This window comes from Echinops telfairi, unplaced genomic scaffold, assembly GCF_000313985.2.
Source record: "Echinops telfairi isolate 266 unplaced genomic scaffold, ASM31398v2 ScPeMD7_30;HRSCAF=105, whole genome shotgun sequence".
Classification (NCBI taxonomy): domain Eukaryota; kingdom Metazoa; phylum Chordata; class Mammalia; order Afrosoricida; family Tenrecidae; genus Echinops; species Echinops telfairi.
Window position 1 is genome coordinate 1,355,759 of NW_022103927.1, and position 20,684 is coordinate 1,376,442.

Sequence of the window (20,684 nt, forward strand, 5' to 3'; positions counted from 1 at the left end):
CCACATTTGCTTATGCACCCATTTGTCTTCAAAATTGATTTTCTTACAGTTGTAAATTAGGTGGAGTTTTAAAGTTAGGGCTCCACCCCTTATTCACTTTAATTTCATTCTTGTATAAGTGCACACTGGGTTTTTTGTTTGCTTTTGTTTGTTGCTAAATGCGTTAAAAGTAGGTTGCAGATGTGATGCATCACCTCTATGTACCTGAGCAAGCACCTCTGTAGGCGCTGGGTACTCTGTAAAACCTATAGACCACTATTGTGACACGTGTTGAGATTTCCCATGATGGCCCCAAGAATAGCCTAACTGACGCACACACACACACGCGCGCGCGCACACACACACACACACACGATCAGGTTCCCGTTTTCTTTCAATATTTTAATATGTCATTTTGTACAAAGCAAGTCCATTTGAAGCTCATTTGGGACAGTGGATGGTGTCAGAGGTGTGGGGGTGAGGGCGTGGTGGGGCTAACCTCCCTAAACTCAGGGGCGGGGCTGTGCCTCCTGGTAGAAGGGGGAATTGTGGTTTTGCTGTTCTGAATTTTAATTTATCTTAGTTTTCAATCTCATGATTAAGTAAGTTGCTGCAGGACTTTAAATATGTTGGGGAGAGCGATAATGGGTTTGTAGAACTAAATTTATTAATAAATTTGAGCACTAGTCAAATATTTCTCATGAAAATATAATGGCCGAGCTGTGATGTGCTATATGTGTGGTCTCTTACTGTTGCCCACTGCCCATCCTGACTCTGGTGACCATGTGTGCAGGGCAGAACTGCTCAATAAGCTGCCCAGCCTTTCATCTTAACTATTTGCAACACCCAGGGAAACCACTTAGAGATTTGGTCCTCCCATCCTCCCCAGCCCCAAGAAAAGTAAAGCCTCTTGATTTATGGTACTTCTATGTTGACGCAGTATTTTGACTATGTTGGGGTTTAAGCACAGTGAGATACTTTGTGAAAATGGTTTCTTTTTAGTGATTGTGACCTCTGCGAAATAAAGTGTGTGTGTGTGTGTGTGTGTGTGTGTGTGTGTGTATGTGTGAGAGAGAGAGCGAGAGAGAAATAGATAGATATGGACCCGCAGCCCTTTGTTTTCTTGCTGCTTATGACTTGGTGCCTTGCCCGCCCTGCTGGGTTTGGATGCGTTGTCTCCTGACATCTCTTCTTAGGTCCCGATGAGACTTGGGGCCTGTGGGTGCCAAGCACTCTGCACCCACACCTCTAGACATCCTTCTCAAGGTGCTCAATTTGTTCCCCATTAAATGTTAGGCTTTTGGAAGGAGCAGAGGGCACACTGCTCCAGTGTGGGCGGTTGTGTGCATACCTGCATGGCCTTAGGGGCTAAGCTTTTTGTAGGGTGGTGGGGCTTTAAACAGGCTGTTTAGGGGCAGACAGCTTGGACTCTTCTGTGTGGTTCTTGGTCCCAGATGCTCAGATAGGACAAGGCATGGGGATTGTTTGGGGACACAAGAGAAGGGCCTGTACCAGGGCAGTCCTGCCTAGTCTGGAGTCCGAGGACTGGGAGCATCAAGGAACATGGTGGTGGAGAGTTGGGTGTCCCTGGGGAGTTTGCAAGGAGTAAATTTCACCATGTGACAGAATCCTAGTTGATGAAGTGCTGGCCTGCTGCAGCCCAGGCACTTGGACACAGCCCCCTGGTTGGCTCTAGGTAGTCTGCCAGCTCACAGAGGTGCTGTAGGGAAGCCCAGGGTGAGAGATGGTGCTTTCTTTGTGTCTTATATGCCCTTTTCTCAGCTAAAGCTTACCAGGAGTGGATGCCAGTCCTGTGGTCACTAGGGTATCATTACTGCCTTCATAATAAATATTTAAATGCTATACCCTGATGTCTGGGCCCCAGATTCCCTAAATGGTGGCACAGTGCCTGTGTTAGCTGAGCCAGATTAGGACTTGGAGTTTGGTCTGGGCCCTGTGGTGCACTGACCCACCTCCTCCCCCTGCTGGTAGAGTTGACAGGTTGCCATCGACTTGATTCCTGTTTCACAGCAATCCCATGTGTGTCCAAGTAAACTAGCTCACGGTAGAGTTTTCAGTGGCTGACTTTTCGATAATAGATTGTCAGGCCTTCCAAGGACCCTCTGCATAGACTTAAGCCTCCAACCCGTCAGTTCACAGCCAAGCTCACTCACTCTTTGCACCACGTTGGGCTCCTCAGGGCTGGGTCTTGTGGTAAATCCAGCCATTCTCAAAGGTATTGCCTCTCATGGTTCATCCTTAAGTCATCCATAGTCTTTACTTCCTGTTTTGTAAACTGGGACTGAGGTTGTTTGTTTGTTGTTGTTGTTGCTGCTGCTGCTGCTGCTTTTGACTCTGTCATTGATTTTGTGTCATTCTCTGTTCTCTTTGCAAAAAGATTGTGTCTCCCGCCCCCCACTGCACAGGCACCCTTCCCCTCGGCCCAGGTCTGTGCCTGCGGGTAGGGAGATAAGAAAAATCATCTTAGTGTCTGGATACTAACAAATGTCACTTTCTTTTTTCCAGATCTATCTTTTAAAATTGAGCCCCACAATGAAGGTCAGAGGGTGCCATCGTTGAAGAAAAGGTCACCCCTTAAAGCGCCAGCCCTCCTCAAGGTAACCAGGCTCTGTCTCAGCTCAAAGTCACCCTGGGTCCTTGTTCTCATTCCATCTTCTGGGTGGGTCTCCATGGCCCTTGAAGACCTCTGACTTGGTCTCCTTCCCCAAGGAGAGTTCCAGTGGCCATCACTGTGTTTTCTAGATGGCAGAGCATGGGTCTCTGCCACCTGTGCCAGTGCTATTCTCTGGACCCACTCAGGACCCGTGGCTGTGGGCGTGTCCAGAAGACACTCTATGTTGCTTTCCCATTGGGTGGTTTGCTCACTGATTCTTGAGGGTGGCACTGACCTGGATCCCTGGGGTCCAGTGTCTGAGAACACCATCTGTGTCTATTTTCTAGCTTTAAATTTTGTTCGTGAAGATTAAGTTTCATCTTTTTGTTGGGAATGGAAAGGATTTAGAGTGACTGGGGTGATGTTATTTTTAAAAGCTTCCTTTCTGGCTACCCCAGGGACGGTCCGGGACTCTTAACCAGCCTGTGGGATTATACTAGGTTCTTATTCTTAGGCTTTCCCTCGATTCTGTTCTCCTTTGTCCTCCCAAAGTACACACCATGCCCCTCTGCTACCAGAGCCGCCTGTTCCCCAAGGCCCTGTGCTTTCTTCTGGCTGGGGACCCCCTCGGGCAGAGGGCCTGCTCTACAGTTGAGGCTGTGCTGTGCTGTGCTGTCTATCACTTTCAAGCTGGGTCAGGTGTGTTCTCATCAGGACTGCTGTGCATATTTTGTCGTGGTGTGAGGTGGATCTGGTGCCACTGCTCACATCCAGCTCTGTTGGGAAATGAGTGACTGAAAATAACTGTGTAAAGGGGATGTGGGTGGTGGGGTGGTGTCACAGCTTTTAAGAGGAGAGACACTCTCACTTTCGCTGTGGAATTGAAGCCCAAGGCCCAGACGGAACGTGCACAGTCTGCATGAGCGACACCACCGTGTGCCGGGGACATCTTCCCAGACTGTAAATGGTGCGTCCCGGGGGCTCTGCCAGGGATAAGGCCAGCCCACTAGGTCAGAGAGGCTGGCAAGAGGCACACTTTGAGTGGCTAAACACTCAGGTGAGTAAAAAAGTACAGCTGCTAGGATTCTGATTCAAAACACTTAATATGTCTGATCAGTGAATGGCTGAAGACAAAGTTTTCCCAGTAATAACACTTGTCTTAGTCTTTTTTAAAAACATCTTTATTGTTATATAGAATTCATATTCCATAAGACTTAACCATTGAAAGTGTACAGTTCAGTGGTTTTTAGTGTACTCACAGAGCTGTGCAGTTATCCCTGCAACACATGGGATCACCCACAAAAGACGGCTATCTTTAGCCATCATCTCCACCATTCCACTTACCGCTCTTAAAAAAAAAAGGTCATTTTATTGGGGGCTCTTACAGCTCTTTTAACATTCCATATATCAGTTGTATCAAGCATATTTGTACATATGTTGCCATCATTATTTTCTAAACATTGACATTCTATTCAAGCCCTTGGTATCTGTTTTTACCCTCCCACCCTTGTGACCTCTTGATAAATGATAAATTATTACTATTAATTTCATATCTTATACCAACCGCTACCTCCCTTCCCCCGTGGTTTCTCTCTCCTACTCTCCTGGTATCATTGTCTTAAGTCTTTTTAGGGGGCCTTCAAAAAGAAAAAAAAAGGAGTCCAGTCTAAAGAAGATATTCTAGGCCAGTGAAATTGAAAGTAGTCAGTGCAGAAAGTTATGGAGACTGTTTTGGGGGGTGCCACTCCAAAGTGGTGGTGGTGATAGATTTTCTCAAAAGACGCAGGACAATCCAGGGACTTAGAATGAAGAAATGGAAAAATGCACCGGTGAGAAAAAGTCCAGGAAAGTTGTGCTGAGGATTACCCCCTCAGGACTATGCAGCTGCTCATTCTTTTGGGAGTAGCAAGAGCTGTCCAGTGCTACTGTTTCATACTTGTGCGGCCCCGCCCCAGTCACCTAGATATATTTGTGGGTCTACTCCTCTCCCTTCCACACCTGTTCAGTTTGTAAGTCTAACCAAGCATCTACTCATAGATTCCCACTGTTGCAGGAGCATGTGTATAACAGTATTTCCCCCTTTACTTTTTGCTCCTTTAAAACAATAACTTATTTATTGTGACTTAGGTGAAGATTTACAGAGTCGATCACCAGGTTTACGTTCAACAGTTCATACATGCTTTGTTTCCATTCTTCCATTGCAGCCCCTTCAAGGCACCATTACTTCCCACCATCTTCCTGTGTGTACTGTTTGCATCTTCCTCCTCTAACCCTCTGAACTCTATCCTTGGGTAAATTCTGCTCCTTTGGTCTTAAATTATTGACCATCATAACACAGGCTGAGTTCAGTTCCAGACCTGATGAGTGAAGGGCCCGTGTTTGGGGCGGGGTCGTGTGTGTGTGTGTGGGGGGGGGGGGGGGGGGGGGGGTCCCACCAGTCTCAGTCTGACCAGTGAGCTTGATCTCATGCAATTTTTTGAGTTCTCCACATTTTTCTCCCACTCTGTCCAGGACCTTCTAATGTGACCGTGTTCAGAGCAGTTGGTAGTGGAGTCAGTCCTCTGGTCTCAGAATTGTGGGGACTGATGTCTGTGTGGTCCATTGGACTGATTGTGTTCATGGGGCTTTCCGTTTTCATCACTCTTCTTTCTTCTGGACAAGGAGAGATTAATACACCTTAGATGAGTACTCACCAAAGTGTAGGAAGTACTGCATTGTCCTTGTGAACTTTTATGCCACGTGACCTTAGTGTCCTTCATGACTTTGATCCTGATCCCCCAAGTCCCAATTCATTCCCTACCCATTGTTTGTATGTTGAATAGGTTTCCCTAATGTTGCCCCTCTGTGCTTCACCACATTCCTGGGTTTATTTGCAGCAGAACTAAACACCCACTGCCGTTGACCCTATTCCGACTCCCCGTGACTCTGGGACAGGCTAAGTGGCCCCCCTTGGTTGCCAAGACTGTAAATCTTTATCGGAGCAGAAAGCCTTATCTCATTCCTGAGGAACGACTGCGTATCAGCCCAGTGTGTAACCCACTGTGCCAGCAGGGTTCCTCAGTGGTAAATATACTTCTAAATACCCTCCATCCAATTTGCGTGTACTCCAGGGCACATGCCACTCTCCTTCACTCACATTTCTGTTCCGCCCACATCTCTTAACCAAGTAACTACTTGGAAATCACTATTGCAGGATTGTGTGTTTAATTGTATTTGCCTTTGCTGCCGTTAACTCTCACAAACTGCCCAGTGTCTTCTCTTGTCTCCATCGTTTTTGGTCAACCTTTCTCTTATTGTATGCTGCCTTCACATTCACCTAAGACTTGTCTACCCTCCGGCCACTAACTTTCCCTTTCACTCTTGGTAACCAGCACATTGAGAAAAGTTGCACCGAGAATCCCCCCGCCCCTGTCGTGACAGTGTACCTGCTCATCCTTAAGACTCAAAAAGGCGGTCCTGTGAGAATTTTGTTGGGAAACCGTTCCCCATCCACCCTTCTGTCTTTTTACTCTCCATATTCGAATAACACTGACTAGGCACATGGTTTGAGGCCCTCAAACATGCCAGCTCTGCTGTTGGACATGTGGTATACCTTGTTCTTCAGGGAGGCCTAGAAAGAAACCATCCAAGTATTCCGACTGCAATGCAGGAGAGGCCTGCTGGAAGGATAGCTTCACATTTTGATCTTTTTCTCTAGCGAGGGTGATTTCTAAGCTTTTGCAGCAGTACTTTACCTCAGATCCACGCAGCAGGTTTTCAGTGTAAGTAGTATATATGCAATCATCCACGTTCCACCTGGTAGCTCCATGCACCTGCCCCAGCAACTTGCCTCTGTGCATTCTGACTTTTTAGAAAATAGTTTTATTGGCATATACGTCACATATCAGGAAATTGAATCATTCAGTCATTATAAAGAAGAGCCTGCCATCGTCACTACATCGATTTCAGAACATTTCCTTCTCGTACTTGTTAATTTCCACATTCTGACTTTCGGTGAAACATTCTCACGTATTTTGCTTTGCCCTGCACAAAGTCTGGAAAGTGTGTGGAGCATGAGGATTATAGACTGAAGCCCGTGGGCCAATTAGAGTTTAGCAGCACACAGCTGTTCAGGGGTCATCTAGCAGTGTTTTGAGTGACTGCAGCAGATGCCCACTGTTAGGTACCTCTGTTAGGGGCAGTAATATTTGCTTTACAGAAAAGGTTTGCCAACATCTGCTGGAATATGTGTAGCCCAACAGTTTTGCGCTTGTTTTTTTGTGGGGGGGCGTGTGTGTGTATGTTTAAATCATTTTTATTGGGGGCCCTTACAGCTTTTATCACAAGCCATCCATTGTGTCATTTGTATATATGTTTCTATCATCATTTAAAAAATATTTTCTTCCAGTTTGCTCTTGTGTGCACCAAAATTGTCTGTTTTTTACTGTATACTTACCCCAGGACCACGTTTTAATTCACAAGTGTGTCACCTGGATGTAACCATCAGTCCAGCGCTGTAAGCCCACCAGGTGTCAAGGGATACCTTTGACTACACCCAGACAGCTGTGAACAGGACTCTCCCTACCACCTGTGCCCACGGAGTCAACTTGCACACATGACTACCCCCCACATGTGTCAGAGGAGGACTGTGCATCCATTGGGCTTTTCAGAAGTAGATGGGCAGACTTAGCTCTGATAAGGTGCCTTGGGTTGGATGAAGCCTCCTGCCTTGTGCGTGGCAGCTGACCTCATTTCACCAATGGTGTCACTCAGGCCTCCTGCAGGATTCTTAGCACCCCCATTGAATGGGCCTGCTGACTGACTGGTTCCTGAAGTAAAGGAATTGGGATCCAGGTGGCCTCGGTTCTGGGCTGCAGGGTCCCTGTGGCTTTCTGTCTTCTGTGGGGAACAGAGAGCTTGAATGTGCTGCTCTCCCCCGCAGGATGTGCTTGTCTCATCCTTGGCTCAGCTGGTTTAAGGCAGGCTGCTGAGCTGAGTCACACGATGGGGTCAGTCTCTTGACAACAGGTGTGGGGGCAGGCCATTGGCAGGAGCCAGAGCTGATCAGGAAAGTCATGCTGCCTTGCTCTCCATGTGGCACCGTTGGCACTTGCCCTGGGTGTCTCGCCATGAATGTGGGCCAGCTGCTTCCCTAGCAGTAGGTGGATGGACTTTGATGTCTGCACTGTCACCATGTAACCATCTCAGCAGGAATGTTCCCAGGGCAGGATGAGATTGGTTGCAAGTCAACTCTTCTCTAGGAGTTAATTCATTTTGCCAAAGTCTTTGTGCTCAGGGAGAACTTTGAGTCTCCCCAGTGATTGTACAGGAGTCATGCAAAGGTGAACAGGCAGTCTCGTTTGTCTACAGAGAGTATGGGTATAAACTTGTGATGAACAGACAAGATGGCAGTATGGGCCAGCACCTGGTTTCTGTCTGCCTAGGCCCCGCCTCAGGACACCAGCCTCTTGCTAATAGACAACCAAGGGACTGGGTGGCCATCGCTGCTCCTGTTTGGATATGGGCGTGACATCTTTGGAAATATCACTATCAGGCATTTGCTGGAGTCACGGCTTGTGGGCCATGAGACAGGCAGCTGCTTTTCAGGGGTAGCGCGTATAGGACACACGAAACTGGGTGACTGGGCAGACCAGGTCACTGTGCACTTCTCTTTTGTCATGGGATGATGACAAAGCTGCCACTGCTACCACCTGGTAGCGCTGCTTGGAGTGTTCAGTATGCTGGCAGCCATCCAGTGCTCAGTAAGTGACCAAACACCCTTACACTCGTGTGGGTCACGGTGGCCATGACGGAGCCTTCTTGATCACCCCACCTCCCTTGAGGCTTGCTCTCTGCTCTCTTGAGGAGGGCAGGTTGTGAGTGGGCAGGAGTGAGGTGATCACGGCCTTCAGGACAAAGTGTGACTGGCAATAACCACATTCTTGTGATGGGTGAGATGTGCTGAGCTTGGGCAGGCATGCTTGGTCTCCTCTTGTCTCCTCCTGCAGTCCTCAGAGCCCCAGACAAGGCCTCCACCTCTCCTTACCTCCTCCTCTTCTCCCTCCCTGGTCTGGGAACAAGTAACTGCACCCACCTCCTTTGCCACCAGTCAGCCCTGAGAACCTCATCCCACATCATGGAATCACTTCCAACCCATAGCATCCCCATGTATTACAAAGTATAGCTATTCCGGTGAGTTTCTTGCTGTAATCTGCATGGAAAGAGATTGGCAGGTCTTTTCTCCCATGACACCACTGAGTGGATTTGAACCCCCTACTTGACATAATGAATTGGTTTCTGATCTATTTGTGTGAAATTTTTCTGTGCCTGATTTTAGACTTACATGAGCAAACTGGCTAGATTGTAAATATGGTTAAGAATATTTTGAAGGAAGCATTAAAGAACTAGAAGAAAGGTGTATGTTTCATCGGTGCTATACTGTACCCTGAATGGCTCATCTCTACCTTGTGACCCTTCTGTAAGGGAATGTCCAATTGTCTACAGATGGGCTTTGGGTCTCCACTCTGCCTGCACATACACACCCCCACCACCACCCCCGCTATCCCCCATTCACATTAGTATGATTTTTTTGTTCTGGGTCTTTGATGCCCGATACCTGATCCTATCGGCACCGCGTGATCACACAGGCTGGTGTGCTGCTTCTTCCATGTGGGCTTTGATGCTTCTCACCCAAATGGCTGCTTGTTGATTTTCAAACCTTTAAGACCCCAGATACCGTATCTTCTGATAGGCTGGCACCATCATCCTTCTTCACCATGCGTCTTCCCTCCCCTTCTTCCCACCCCCCCGCACGCACACGCACACACACTCATGACTTCAATTCTACCGTGCAAATCTGACTAGACCAGAACATGTACACTGCTAAAGATAAACCCCTCAGGACCAATAATGAGAATAGAGATACCAGGAGGGTAAGGGGAAGGTGGGGGGAGGAAGGGGGGATTGATCACAATGGTCAACTTACAGTGCGTGGCCCTCCTCCACCATGGGGACAAGCAACAGAAAGTGGGTGAAGGGAGACAGCGGACGATGTAAAATATGAAAATGATGACTTATAATTTCTCAAGGGTTCATGAGGGAGGAGAGGAAAGGAAGGAAGATGAGCAGATATCAAGGGTTCAAGTAGAAAGAAAATGCTTTGAAAATGATGGCAATATATGTACAAATGTGCTTGACACAATGATGTATGTGTGGATTGTGATAAGAGTTGTAAGAGCCCCCAATAAAATGATTTAATTAAGAAGAATGTTTTAAAGAAAAAATAAAATTATTTTTGTTGAAAGTCAACCAACATTACAGCTGCAGTGTGTCTGTAAGTGCTGTCTCTCCTTACAACATCAGACCCCTCAGAGCAGCTGGGATGATAGCAGAGTGCCCTTGAACGCCTGGGGGACTTGCTCAGGGTGACTGAGGACTTGGCATTTTATTTATTTTCCATTTTATTTTCATTAATCTTGAGTTTCCCAAACGTTTTTGATTGCCAAAGCCATTGTTAGATGCCATCGAGTCAATTCTGACTCAACACTTTATATACACAACAGTGAAACACGGCCCGATCCAATTGCATGAGCCTCACAATTGTGTTGTGTGATCCCATTGTTGCAGCCACTATGTCAGCTCATCTCATAACTAGCCTTCCGCTTTTTTGCTGTCCCTCCACTTCACCAAGCATGATGTTCTTCTCCAGGGATTGGTCTTTCCCTGGTAACATCTCTAAAGTACTGAGACAAGTCTCGCCATCCTGGCCTCAAAGCCGTGCTTCTTGCAAGGCAAATTGGTTTGTGCTTCTGGCAGCTCATGGTGCTTAGAATGTACTTTGCCAGCACCATTATTCAAAAGCATCAGTTTTTCTTCGATCTTCCTTATGCAGTGACTTTCACATACATATGAGGCAATTGAAAAACCCAACAGAATGCTCAAATTATAGAACAGTATCATTAATAATCACATGCAAGTAAAATTTGGCTGAAGATTATCCAATAATAATTGCAGCTGTACATTGATGGGTCCAAGATAGATTCAGAAGAGGCTGTGGAACAAGGGATATATACATCATTGCTGATGTCAGATGGATCTTGCCTGAAAATGAAATGGAAGGAATAAAGATGGATATAGCCTAGTGAGCGGGAATGGACTGGTTGGTACTGGCCATTTCGAAACAGACGGTCGTTTGGTTTACTGTGCTCAGAATGATACAATCAAGAGGAACGGCGCTGCCTTCGTTAACAAAAAAGGACATTTCTAGCTCTATCTTGAAGAACAGTTCTGTCTTACAGAATTGTACCTACCTGCATACAAGGAAATCTAGTTAGTACAACTGTTATTCAAATTTATGAACCAACCACTAAAGCTAGAGATGAAGAAATTGAATTATACCAACATCCTCCGCCAGAAATTGATTGAGCATTTATCAAGATGCACTGATAATTGGAGATTGGAATGCAAAAAGTTGGGGGGGACACACCAATAGTCGGAAAATAAGCTCTTACTGAGAAAAATGAAGTTAGAGCTCATGTGGTAGAATTTTGCAATATCACTGACTTGTTCGTAGCAAATACATTTTTTCACAACACAACTGGCAACCGTACACACAAACTACTTTAGATGGAATACACCGAAATCAACGCCCTCAGGGTCAGGTTTTTCATAGTGCTCTTAATACAAAAGAAACAACCGGTTTCCACAAGAAAACTCCTGGTTTGGGCCAGTTGGTGTCACACCACTCACTTTTAGAAAAGACCTGCATTCCTGCCTGTTGTCACTCATGTCAGATGAGAAGAGAGGGAAAAGCCAAGACTAGCAGGCTGCTGGTGGTTTCCCAGTGAGCAGTTACCAGGCAGCGCGCATCCTGAGCAGTGCCCCGAGCTGCTTTCTCGGAAACTGTGCTCAGCATCAAGCTTTGAACTGGCCGTGGACACTGTGTGCTGCGACTGTTTTTGGGGGGTTCTAGGAAGTCTTGACCATCCCCACCCCACCCCCCCAGGCCATTTGTAATTGTTGTTTAGCAGGTACACCTCCTCTTCAGTTGTGCCTTTGGGTATTGTCCAGTTAATGCTGGTTCCTGGGGACCCGCCGAGTACAACAGAATGAAGCCCTGCCTGCCCGGGCCACTCCACCTCATAGTTGTTGCTGTGTTTGAGCACAGTGGTGGGATCACTGTGCCGATCCGTCTTGAGACTTCCTCCTTTCTTCTGACCTACCTCATTTACCAAGCATGCTGTCGCTGTGGAAATCCCACCATCCTCCCTTCTCGGGAACATTGTAGCTGTGCTTCTTCTGAAACAGCTCTGCCCATTCTCCTGGCAGTCCACATAGACTCCAGTGTTCTTCATCACCCCACACTCGGACATGAATTCCTCTTCTGTGTTAGTCTTTAATCAGCATTTGTGTCATGTGAAGTGATTGAAAATACTGTCTTGAGCCAGGTACACCTTAGTCCCCAAGATCACTGTGCCCTTTAACACTTCTGAGAGGTCTTTCCAATTTTAGCCTATTCTCTGTTTATCATGATGTCGATTGGTCTAGTTGCTAGCATTTTTAAAAGCCTGTAACAATTGTTTAATGCAGTTTGTCAATGAATGTAATAGTGGGGAATTTTTTAACATTGAGTTGTAATCCATATGTAAGGCTCTATAGCAGCGGTTCTCAACCTGTGGGTTGTGACCCCTTTGGAGGTCAAACGACCCTTTCACAGGGGCCACCCGATTCATAACAGTAGCAAAATTACAGTGATGAAGTAGCAATGAAAATAATGTTCTGGTTGGGAGGTCACCACAACATGAGGAACTGTATGAAAGGGCGGTGGCATGAGGAAGGTTGCAAACCGCTGCTGTATAGTCTTTGATCTTCCTCAGTAAGGTTTTTAACTTCACTTTCATCAAACAAGTTTGGGTCATCTGCATATCTAAAATTGTATGAGCCTTCCTCCCATCTTGATGCTGAGTTCTTTGTACAGTCGAACTTCTGAGATTATTTTCTCAGCATACAGGTAGAGTAAGTGTGGTGAAAATAATCCAATCCTGATACACACCTGAAGTTTTTAAACCATTGAACTCACTGCTTCTTAATGGATTGAACCTCAGTAGCATTGAGTGTGGTGCTTTGTCACTTGAGTTATGGATGGAGGCTGCCCCGACTAGATCATCAGCTTGAGCCTTTTGGGGAGAGGGGTCACTGGTGGGTGCATGGGGGTGTCCTCATTTACCCCTGAAACCACCTAGGAGCCAGGCAGGTTTGACTCCTGGCTGGTTAGTGTGGCTCCTCGACTTTATGCTGAAAGTACTATAAATCACTGAACTTTGAGACTGGGTATGTCTCATAGCTGTCGTGAACTCGGAGTCCCTCTGTGTAGGCTTGGATTGGAGGTGGCGATTGTTTAAGGTAAGGCAGAGATAGAAAAATGAGTTCTCTGCAGGAAAACATTCATTTGTCTTCTGAGCAGAGAAATCACTGTCCTGCCCCTGGGTTTGCCTGGTGTGAAGGTGAAGTGGTAGGTCGCTGGCCCGTGGCCACAGTGCCCATGTGCCCTCTTGGAGAGAGAACACATGCGGCCCAGTCCAGCTGTTCCAGAGGCCCAGAGAACATCCGTCGCCTTGGCTTCATCTGCCTGTGCACTTCCAGAACAGCCTGACTTAGTGGAAGACTTGCTGAGGCTGCTTCCTCTTGCAGTGATGGTGCTGGTACCATTCTGGCCTGGTGCTTCTCCCACGTGGTGTCCAGGTAGCCTGCCTGGAGCAAGGTGATGCACTCTCCCTCTGACTTACTCTCAGCAAACCCCCAACCTGCTCCTTTCTGTGGTGCTACTCTTCTAGTCAGACAGACAGACCTGTTCAGACTCTCGGCGTGTTGCAGTCCCCTCTCGTGTCTTTCCGGTGCCCCAGCTCCTGTAGTTGCTAGTGACTACCTTCGTTCTCTTTTGAGAAGGATGTTGAGTGGGTGCCTCTCTTCTTCCAGCTCCCTGGCCCATGATGTCTGCAGCCTTAGGACTCTTGCCTGACCCCTGTCTTCACGCTGTTGGTTTATTTAGTGGGTCTACTGCTTGTTTCCCTAGTGTTCTTATTTGCGGTGATCTTATTTTTAAAGGCAGCTCAGGCATGGCAACCAGCTCTCTGAAACCATGAGAACCAAGCACCAGGGTCACACCTCATAGAGCTCTTCTTCATCTGGGAATACCTTGGAGCACAGCCTTTCTTTCCACTGGCACCCAACTGGGCCTGCTTGTTGGCGCTGGGATGAGACTGGGAAGAAAAGGAAGGGGGTCAATAACCTGCGTGTGACAGCCCATCCCTTTTGCCACCCTGCCCTGAAGGAGCCATGCTTGCCTCTGAGAAGGTGGAGGTCCCTTTTAGCCACCAAAAGTCTAGGCTTGAAGAAACCTCCTCCCTCTTCTTGCCCCTGCAGTGTCCCTGCCTCTTTGTCTTCCTTGGTCCACACCACCGTGCTTTTTTTCTAGGCCTACATGACAGGCAGTTCTGGCAGAATTTCCACCAGAAATGCCCCCGACAGGGGAGAGAATTCTCCTGTGTCCCCAAGCCTGGCACAGGCTACTGTAGTCACAGATGTCTGTCCTAAAATTTGCCATCATTTATAACATTTGCTTTTGGCTGGTTATAATAAGATAATAGTGTCTTTTGATGCCTCAAACTACTTGCCCTCTACTGGGGTACCTCATCTCCATCTCAAGCACCATGTTGCACTCATGGCGTCTACCCCCACTCCTCTTAGAAAGAGTCCTCCTGAGCCAGGTGGAGCAGGAAGAGTCAGCACGAAGGAAGTGGCCTGCAGTTTGTCCTCTCTATCCACGCCTCAAAGACTTGGAAGGCTTGGACAGTGTGAAAACCAGGCTTGTGTCTGGGCTGGAGATGGCAGGTGGGGTGGCCATTGTGTACTTTGTATAGCAGTGGATTTGAGACAAAAGGCACTCTAAAATCTTGTGTGCATGTATTGTGTAAAGGCAGGGAGAGAATGTTAAACACTAATTTGGGCAGCCCTGGTGGTGGTAGTGGCTATGCACTGAGCTGCTAAACACAAGGTCAGCAGTTCAAAACCACCTGCTGCTCTTAAGGGAGAAAGATTAGGTTTTCTACTCCCTAAAGAGTTAGAGTCTCAGGACTCCATGGGGATAGTTCTACCCTGTCCTCATAGGGTTGCTGTGAGTCAGCATTGACTCAATGGCAGTGAGTTTGGAGTGTTTTTTGGGGGGCGGGATTTGGAGTATTCAGTTGGTCGTGTTCCCTGCAAAGTACATAAAATAGGTCAGTCCCTGGACAGACTGTAGCCTAGGAATGTCAAAAATGATTAAGCCATCATTCTGAGATGCTAACCTTCCCAGCACAATCGCTGAAGACAAAATGGTTATATAAGTAAATGTGGTGGAAAAAGCTGATGGTGCCCAATTGTTACAAGATAGAGTATCTGGGATATTAAAGACTTGAATTAATCAAGTGGCCATCTAGCTGAGAAGCAACAGAGCCCACATGGAAGAAGCACACCAGCCTGTGTGATCACGAGGTGTCGAAAGGATTAGTTATCAGGCATCAGAAGATTCAAAACAATCTTATCAGCGCGAAAGCGAGTGGCCCGGAATGGAGACCCAAAGCCCATCTGTAGGATCTCCCCTCACAGAAGGGCCACAAGGAAGGGACGAGTCAGCCAGGATGTGGTATAGCACCGACGAAACACAGCATTCCTCTAATTTTTTGATGCCCCCACACCCACACACCCTATCATGACTCCAGTTCTACCTTACATATCCAGGTAGACCAGAGCATGTACACTGGTACAGATAAGAGCTCTCGACACACAGGATCCAAGACAGATGAACCCCCTCAGGAACAGTAATGGGAGTAGCGATACCATGAAGGCAGGGGGGAAAAGGGGGGAACCGATGGCAGTGATTGATATATAACACTACCACCCCTCAAGGGATGAACAACAAATGTGGTTGAAAGACAACGGATGGTGTAAGATGTGAAAATAAAAATTTATAATTTATCAAGGGTTTTAAGGGTGGGGGAGGGAGGGAAAAGAAGAAATATCAAGTGTTCAAGTAGAAAGAAAATGTTTTGAAAATGATGATGGCAACATATGTACAAATGTGCTTGATAAAATTGATGTATGGATTGTTAAGAGCTGTAAGAGCCCCCAATAAAATGGTTTATATATTAAACAAACAAACAAAGCCAGCCTTGGAGCGCTACCCCTTTATGTTGCTTTTTCAAAGACCAAGGGCAAAGGTAACAGTTTTCCACCCAAGAACCCAGGCTGAGGCCACACATAAAGGAACAGATTGACCACTCACGCCAGTTCAGCACCACAGCAACACCCAATCCTCCACTGCTGCAGGACCATTGGCCAGGAATTGAACCAGGGCCTCCCACCTGACAACAGAATTTTGCCAGTGAGCTACTCATGTCCCTAGCAGGGAGGAACAAGCCAGGGTTCTGACACAGTGCGAGTACCACATCACATGTTTCTGGTGTGGTTAGCCACTGGCCAGTGAAGTACTGTAGTGGGCACAGCCCTCAGGGACGGAGACTGAGCCTGTGCAGATGCAGCAGACAGACATCTTATCACTGAGGTGATGCACCAAAAGGCATTAGTGGGAGCTGTGACTTGAAATGGCTCTTGGGCAGAGACAGTGGGGAGGCATGAAGGATGTCAGTGGCAAGGGGATGCCTGGACTTTATTTGGTCTGAGTTGCCTCTCCAGCCACCTAGAGTCTGAGGATTGGGGTGAAGGGGAACGGAGGGGACGGCCACATTGCCCATAATTGAGTGAAAACCTGCTCCTGGGGCTTTAAGGAACACTTTCCGAGGTCAAACCAGCCAGGCTGACCTGGTGAGGCCTCCCTGCCCCTCCAGGACCTGTGCTCTTTACCTCCACATCCTCCTCAAACTCCTTGGCCAGAAGATTCTCACCCACTAACAACTCCTGGCTTTGTTCTGAAGGGAGTTTAGGAAGGGCAGGCAGCCTCAGCTCACATTGTCTCTCTTCCTACTACTGAAACTGGTACAGCACCAGATTGGTCATGCTTTGTCCTTGCTGGTAGGACAATGGCACCGCAGGCAGTTCCCAGACTAAGCCAATGAGTAGGCTATGTGCTGCTGGGGCAATAGATGATGCTTGCCTCCCTGTCCAGCAAGTGCAGGGACCCCTGGAAAGGGGCTGGGGTGTAGGCAAGGGTGGCCAAGACGGGTGTATTTCCATGATCAGGTTAGACCAGCTGGTTATCGCTCGGTTCCCTGTTTGGGTTTTAGGTTGCAAATGTGCACAGCAGGTTTAGGGCTACCAAGAAAATGTCTGTCATCAGGATGCCCTCAGCCCACCCAGCCGCCACCCAGCCTATTTACTACGCTCCATGCCTGATTCAGCTGTGATCACTGATGGCTCTGTGGTTGGGACCAACCAATAGGAAGGGGTTTCAGAAGGCTCACAGACACAGTCCCATCTTTTGATTCCATTTCCCCAGGAACTTTTTGAAGCCTCCCTGTACATGCAAGAACAGAAGCATTTTAGTACTGTTTAGGGGTGGCTCTCGTATGGTGTGCAGTCTGGGGGCCGTTGTTCTTTCTGCCCTGTGGGTTCCATGTCCTTCCCTGCGTGGACACAGCTCCCCTGACAAGTCTGGGGTAGGTGGTAGAAGTCCTTAGGAGAGGGGAAGCAGCTCCCACAGAGCCCTCCTGACACAGCTCCCCTGACAAGTCTGGGGTAGGTGGTAGAAGTCCTTAGGAGAGGGGAAGCAGCTCCCACAGAGCCCTCCTGACAGTTGCGCTAGCTCATGGTGCCGCTTCTTCATAACCACGATTCTGATGGAGTCTTCTCTCCCCACAGAGTGCCCAGTGGAGAATGTGATGGGATCGGTAGCATGTCTCTGGAGAGCGGCTCTGGGACAAGATTGAGGAGTCTGCCCGTGATGGGGGATGGACTAGAAACTACCCAGATGTCCACGCCGCAAGCCCAGCCCCAGCCCCAGCCAACCGCCACAGCCAGCGCCAACCCCCCACCGCCTGAGACCTCCAACCCTAACAAGCCCAAGAGGCAGACTAACCAGCTGCAATACCTGCTCAAAGTGGTGCTCAAGACACTATGGAGACACCAGTTCGCGTGGCCTTTCCAGCAGCCTGTGGACGCTGTCAAGCTCAACCTCCCTGTGAGTAGTGGAGACAGGCTGGGGACCTTTGGGAAGTTGAACATCTGGCCCAAGGGCCTTCAGCACCCCAGTGAGTTGAGTTGAAGTCAAAAACCGTAACCGATTGCTCAGATATAAGGAGACTCAAAGACCCCCATTGTCTGCAGTGGGCTAGAACCAGAACCCTTGGGCATGGCTTCTCAGCGTTGTGTGCGCGCATGCGCGCCCCCCCCCCATGCTTTCTAGTGAAGTAAATTGTTGCCTTTCATCAGAACTGGGACAGAGAGGTCATGAGTGCACAGGTGGGTGCTAGCAACCTCTGGTGACTGTCCCAATAGGTCCTCCTGTGTCTGTGACAGCTGTCCAGGAGCCAGGCACTACAGGCAGGTTGGGGAAGGGTGAGAGTTCCTTCAAGTCCAGGTTTCCTAGCTGCCCTCCTGGTGACCAGGATAAGTCATGTGAGGTTGCGCAGTGTTGATGATCACCGGTTGCATGGTAGGTGATAGGCAGGGCAGCAACTCGGGTCAGGTGTGGACAACCAGAGCAAGTTTAACAGGTGACTGAGGAAGAGCCAGCAGAGAGGACACCATGGAAATGTGGTTCTCAAAGCCACGTTTCAGCTTCAGGGTTTGCAGAGGGTCAGAGATGAGGGATGGTCTGATGGCACTTTAGAGGGACTGACATAGTGGGTCACACATTGAGCCGCTAACCACCAAGACCAGCAGCTGGACTCCCCCAGTGGGACTGGGAGAAGGCGAGACTTTCTGTTCCCATGGAGATTTACAGCCCCAGAAACCCAGAGGGACAGTTTTACTCTGTCTTGTAGGGTTGCTGTGAGTGGGAGTGTTGTTTTTGTTTTCTGGGGCCAGAGGGATGGTCCCTAGAAGCAGGGTGAGATGATCCAAGGGGCAGAGTGACAGCGCAGCAGCAAGTACAGGAGAAAGGGGACACTGAGGCCTGGAGAGACCCTGAGAGGGGAGGGCCATGTGGCTGAGGGGCCAGAAGCACCTGCAGGACGAATACAGGTGATAGAAGCACTGCTGCAGGAGCCCACACTGGGCCAAAGCCTCCCCTTCCCCATCTGACAGAAAACTGGTTGGGGCTGCTTGCTGCAGCCTGGCTCTCAGGGTGACCCTTGAAGTGGTGGTAGGACCATCAGAACATGGCCCCTGTCACTTGCTTTTTGCCGCCTTCTGGGCCTTGAGCTGTGTTTGAACTCTGACTCTAATGGACTGTTCTCAAAGGTAGCACCCTCCCTAAGGAAAACCCTCCCCCACCTTTCACCTCCTACTCTGTCCCCTCCTTGATCTATGTGTCCCTCAGCCACTTAGCACCCTGTGACCACCTCAGTCTGAAAACACATCTCAACACCTCACCTTATAAGAGACCCCTGGCCATAGAACAAATTCTTGTGTTCCCACCACAGCAGGTATGTCTGAACTTGTTATTCTAAGCGGTGTAGTTGGCAAGTCCCTTCCAGCCTGTGACTCCTTTCCGTAGCTACCTTCATCTCCCCGTGCCTCCACCTAGGCCCAATGCCAGAGCCACTTAAAAGAGTTGGGCAGGCAAGTCACTTTAAAGAAGGTGGCTCTTGGCAGGTCTGAGCAGGGCTGACATCCCTGACCTTGGCTGCTGTGTGCAGCCCGACGGCTACCTGGCCCTCCAGTCTCAGTTGGAAGCATAGGCACTGTTGTTCCTATCCTTAAGTTCCTTATGGATTGCCCCCAAATTTTTCATTTCAGAGCAGGTTTAGGCTTACAGAAAGTTTCAGTGATGATCATTCAGAACTTGATTTCAAGGGCGTGGCCCACCCAATCTTCCAAGGTCAAGCCCAACCTTGGGCACTGACTTGATGGTTGCTAAGCTTGGAGAGACCCATGCTGTCAGGACTTTAGCTCTTTAGACACCCTGCTCTCTGGGGATTCTGGTGCATGCTCTCCCCCCTTATGTCAGTCAGATTTCCTTTTCAAGTGGCATGGCTATGTTTACTCTGTGGCTTAGTGTGTTTTTTACAGGTCTGAGGACTTGGGGAGCCCGTGTTGGGCATCTCGTCTCAGCGACCCAATATTCTCTCATGATCCCTGGCCTCTGGGGCGGCAGCCCCGTGATTGCTGGGTGTCAGCCAGGCGGGGTAGAGGAACTCAACTTCTATCACACAGGCTGGTGTGGCCACCCATTCTGGGTTGGCCCTCACTTCCTCAGAGCGTGATGCTTCCCCGCCCCCTTGGGTCCAGCTCAGGTCTGCCTTCCTGGGGTACTTTCCTTCCACTGCACCCAGCACCTCTGGGGGAAAGGGCTTGGCAATTGGCTAGCCCTCCAGCCTTGGCCATCTTCCTGCTGTCACTCGAACCACGTGACAAAGCCCCACTTAGAATACTACGCACCGTGCATGGGTGATTTAGGGGTGAGGGCTCTGTTTGGGGGAAACTCAGTGAAAGGAGCAGCTGGGAAAGGCTCAGATCTTGGCTTCACAGGATTGGAATTTTAAAGACATATAAGATGTGAAAATGGGTGTGAATAGGACCTGCTAAGCATGGTTTTTACCAGCTAAGAACTATTTTGTTTTTATTTAAGGCTGCCTGTTTCGCCTATGAATTTCTTAAATCAAAAGGCTATTTGAACACTCCCCTTTCCCTCCAACAAAATTTTATCGGAGATTATCCTAGGTCTCAGCTGTTGGAGAGAGGCTGAGGACAGGCCTGCACTTTGACACCTGAGTGGGAATATATTCTTTCCAAAGGCCCCCAGGGGGCACAAAAGGTCGCAGGCCCCAGCACATGGCATGCTCTGCCCTCTCCAGGATTACTACAAGATCATTAAGACGCCCATGGACATGGGAACGATAAAGAAGCGTTTGGAAAACAACTATTACTGGAATGCTCAGGAATGTATTCAGGACTTCAACACAATGTTTACAAACTGTTACATCTACAACAAGGTGAGCTGGGGGCAACATGCAGG

At 48.5% G+C, this 20,684-nt stretch overlaps 1 protein-coding gene across 1 annotated transcript in view; it reads left to right on the forward strand.

Annotated features, from left to right (window-relative positions):
* BRD4 (bromodomain containing 4) overlaps positions 1-20,684 on the forward strand; it is an 80,318-nt gene that overhangs the window by 37,462 nt on the left and 22,172 nt on the right. Inside the window, exons 2-4 of the mRNA XM_045289693.1 lie at positions 2,506-2,597; positions 17,426-17,744; positions 20,524-20,661. Of these exons, the coding sequence (XP_045145628.1) occupies positions 17,460-17,744; positions 20,524-20,661 (423 nt within the window). The 5' untranslated portion in view covers positions 2,506-2,597; positions 17,426-17,459. The remainder of the gene's footprint in view (positions 1-2,505; positions 2,598-17,425; positions 17,745-20,523; positions 20,662-20,684) is intronic.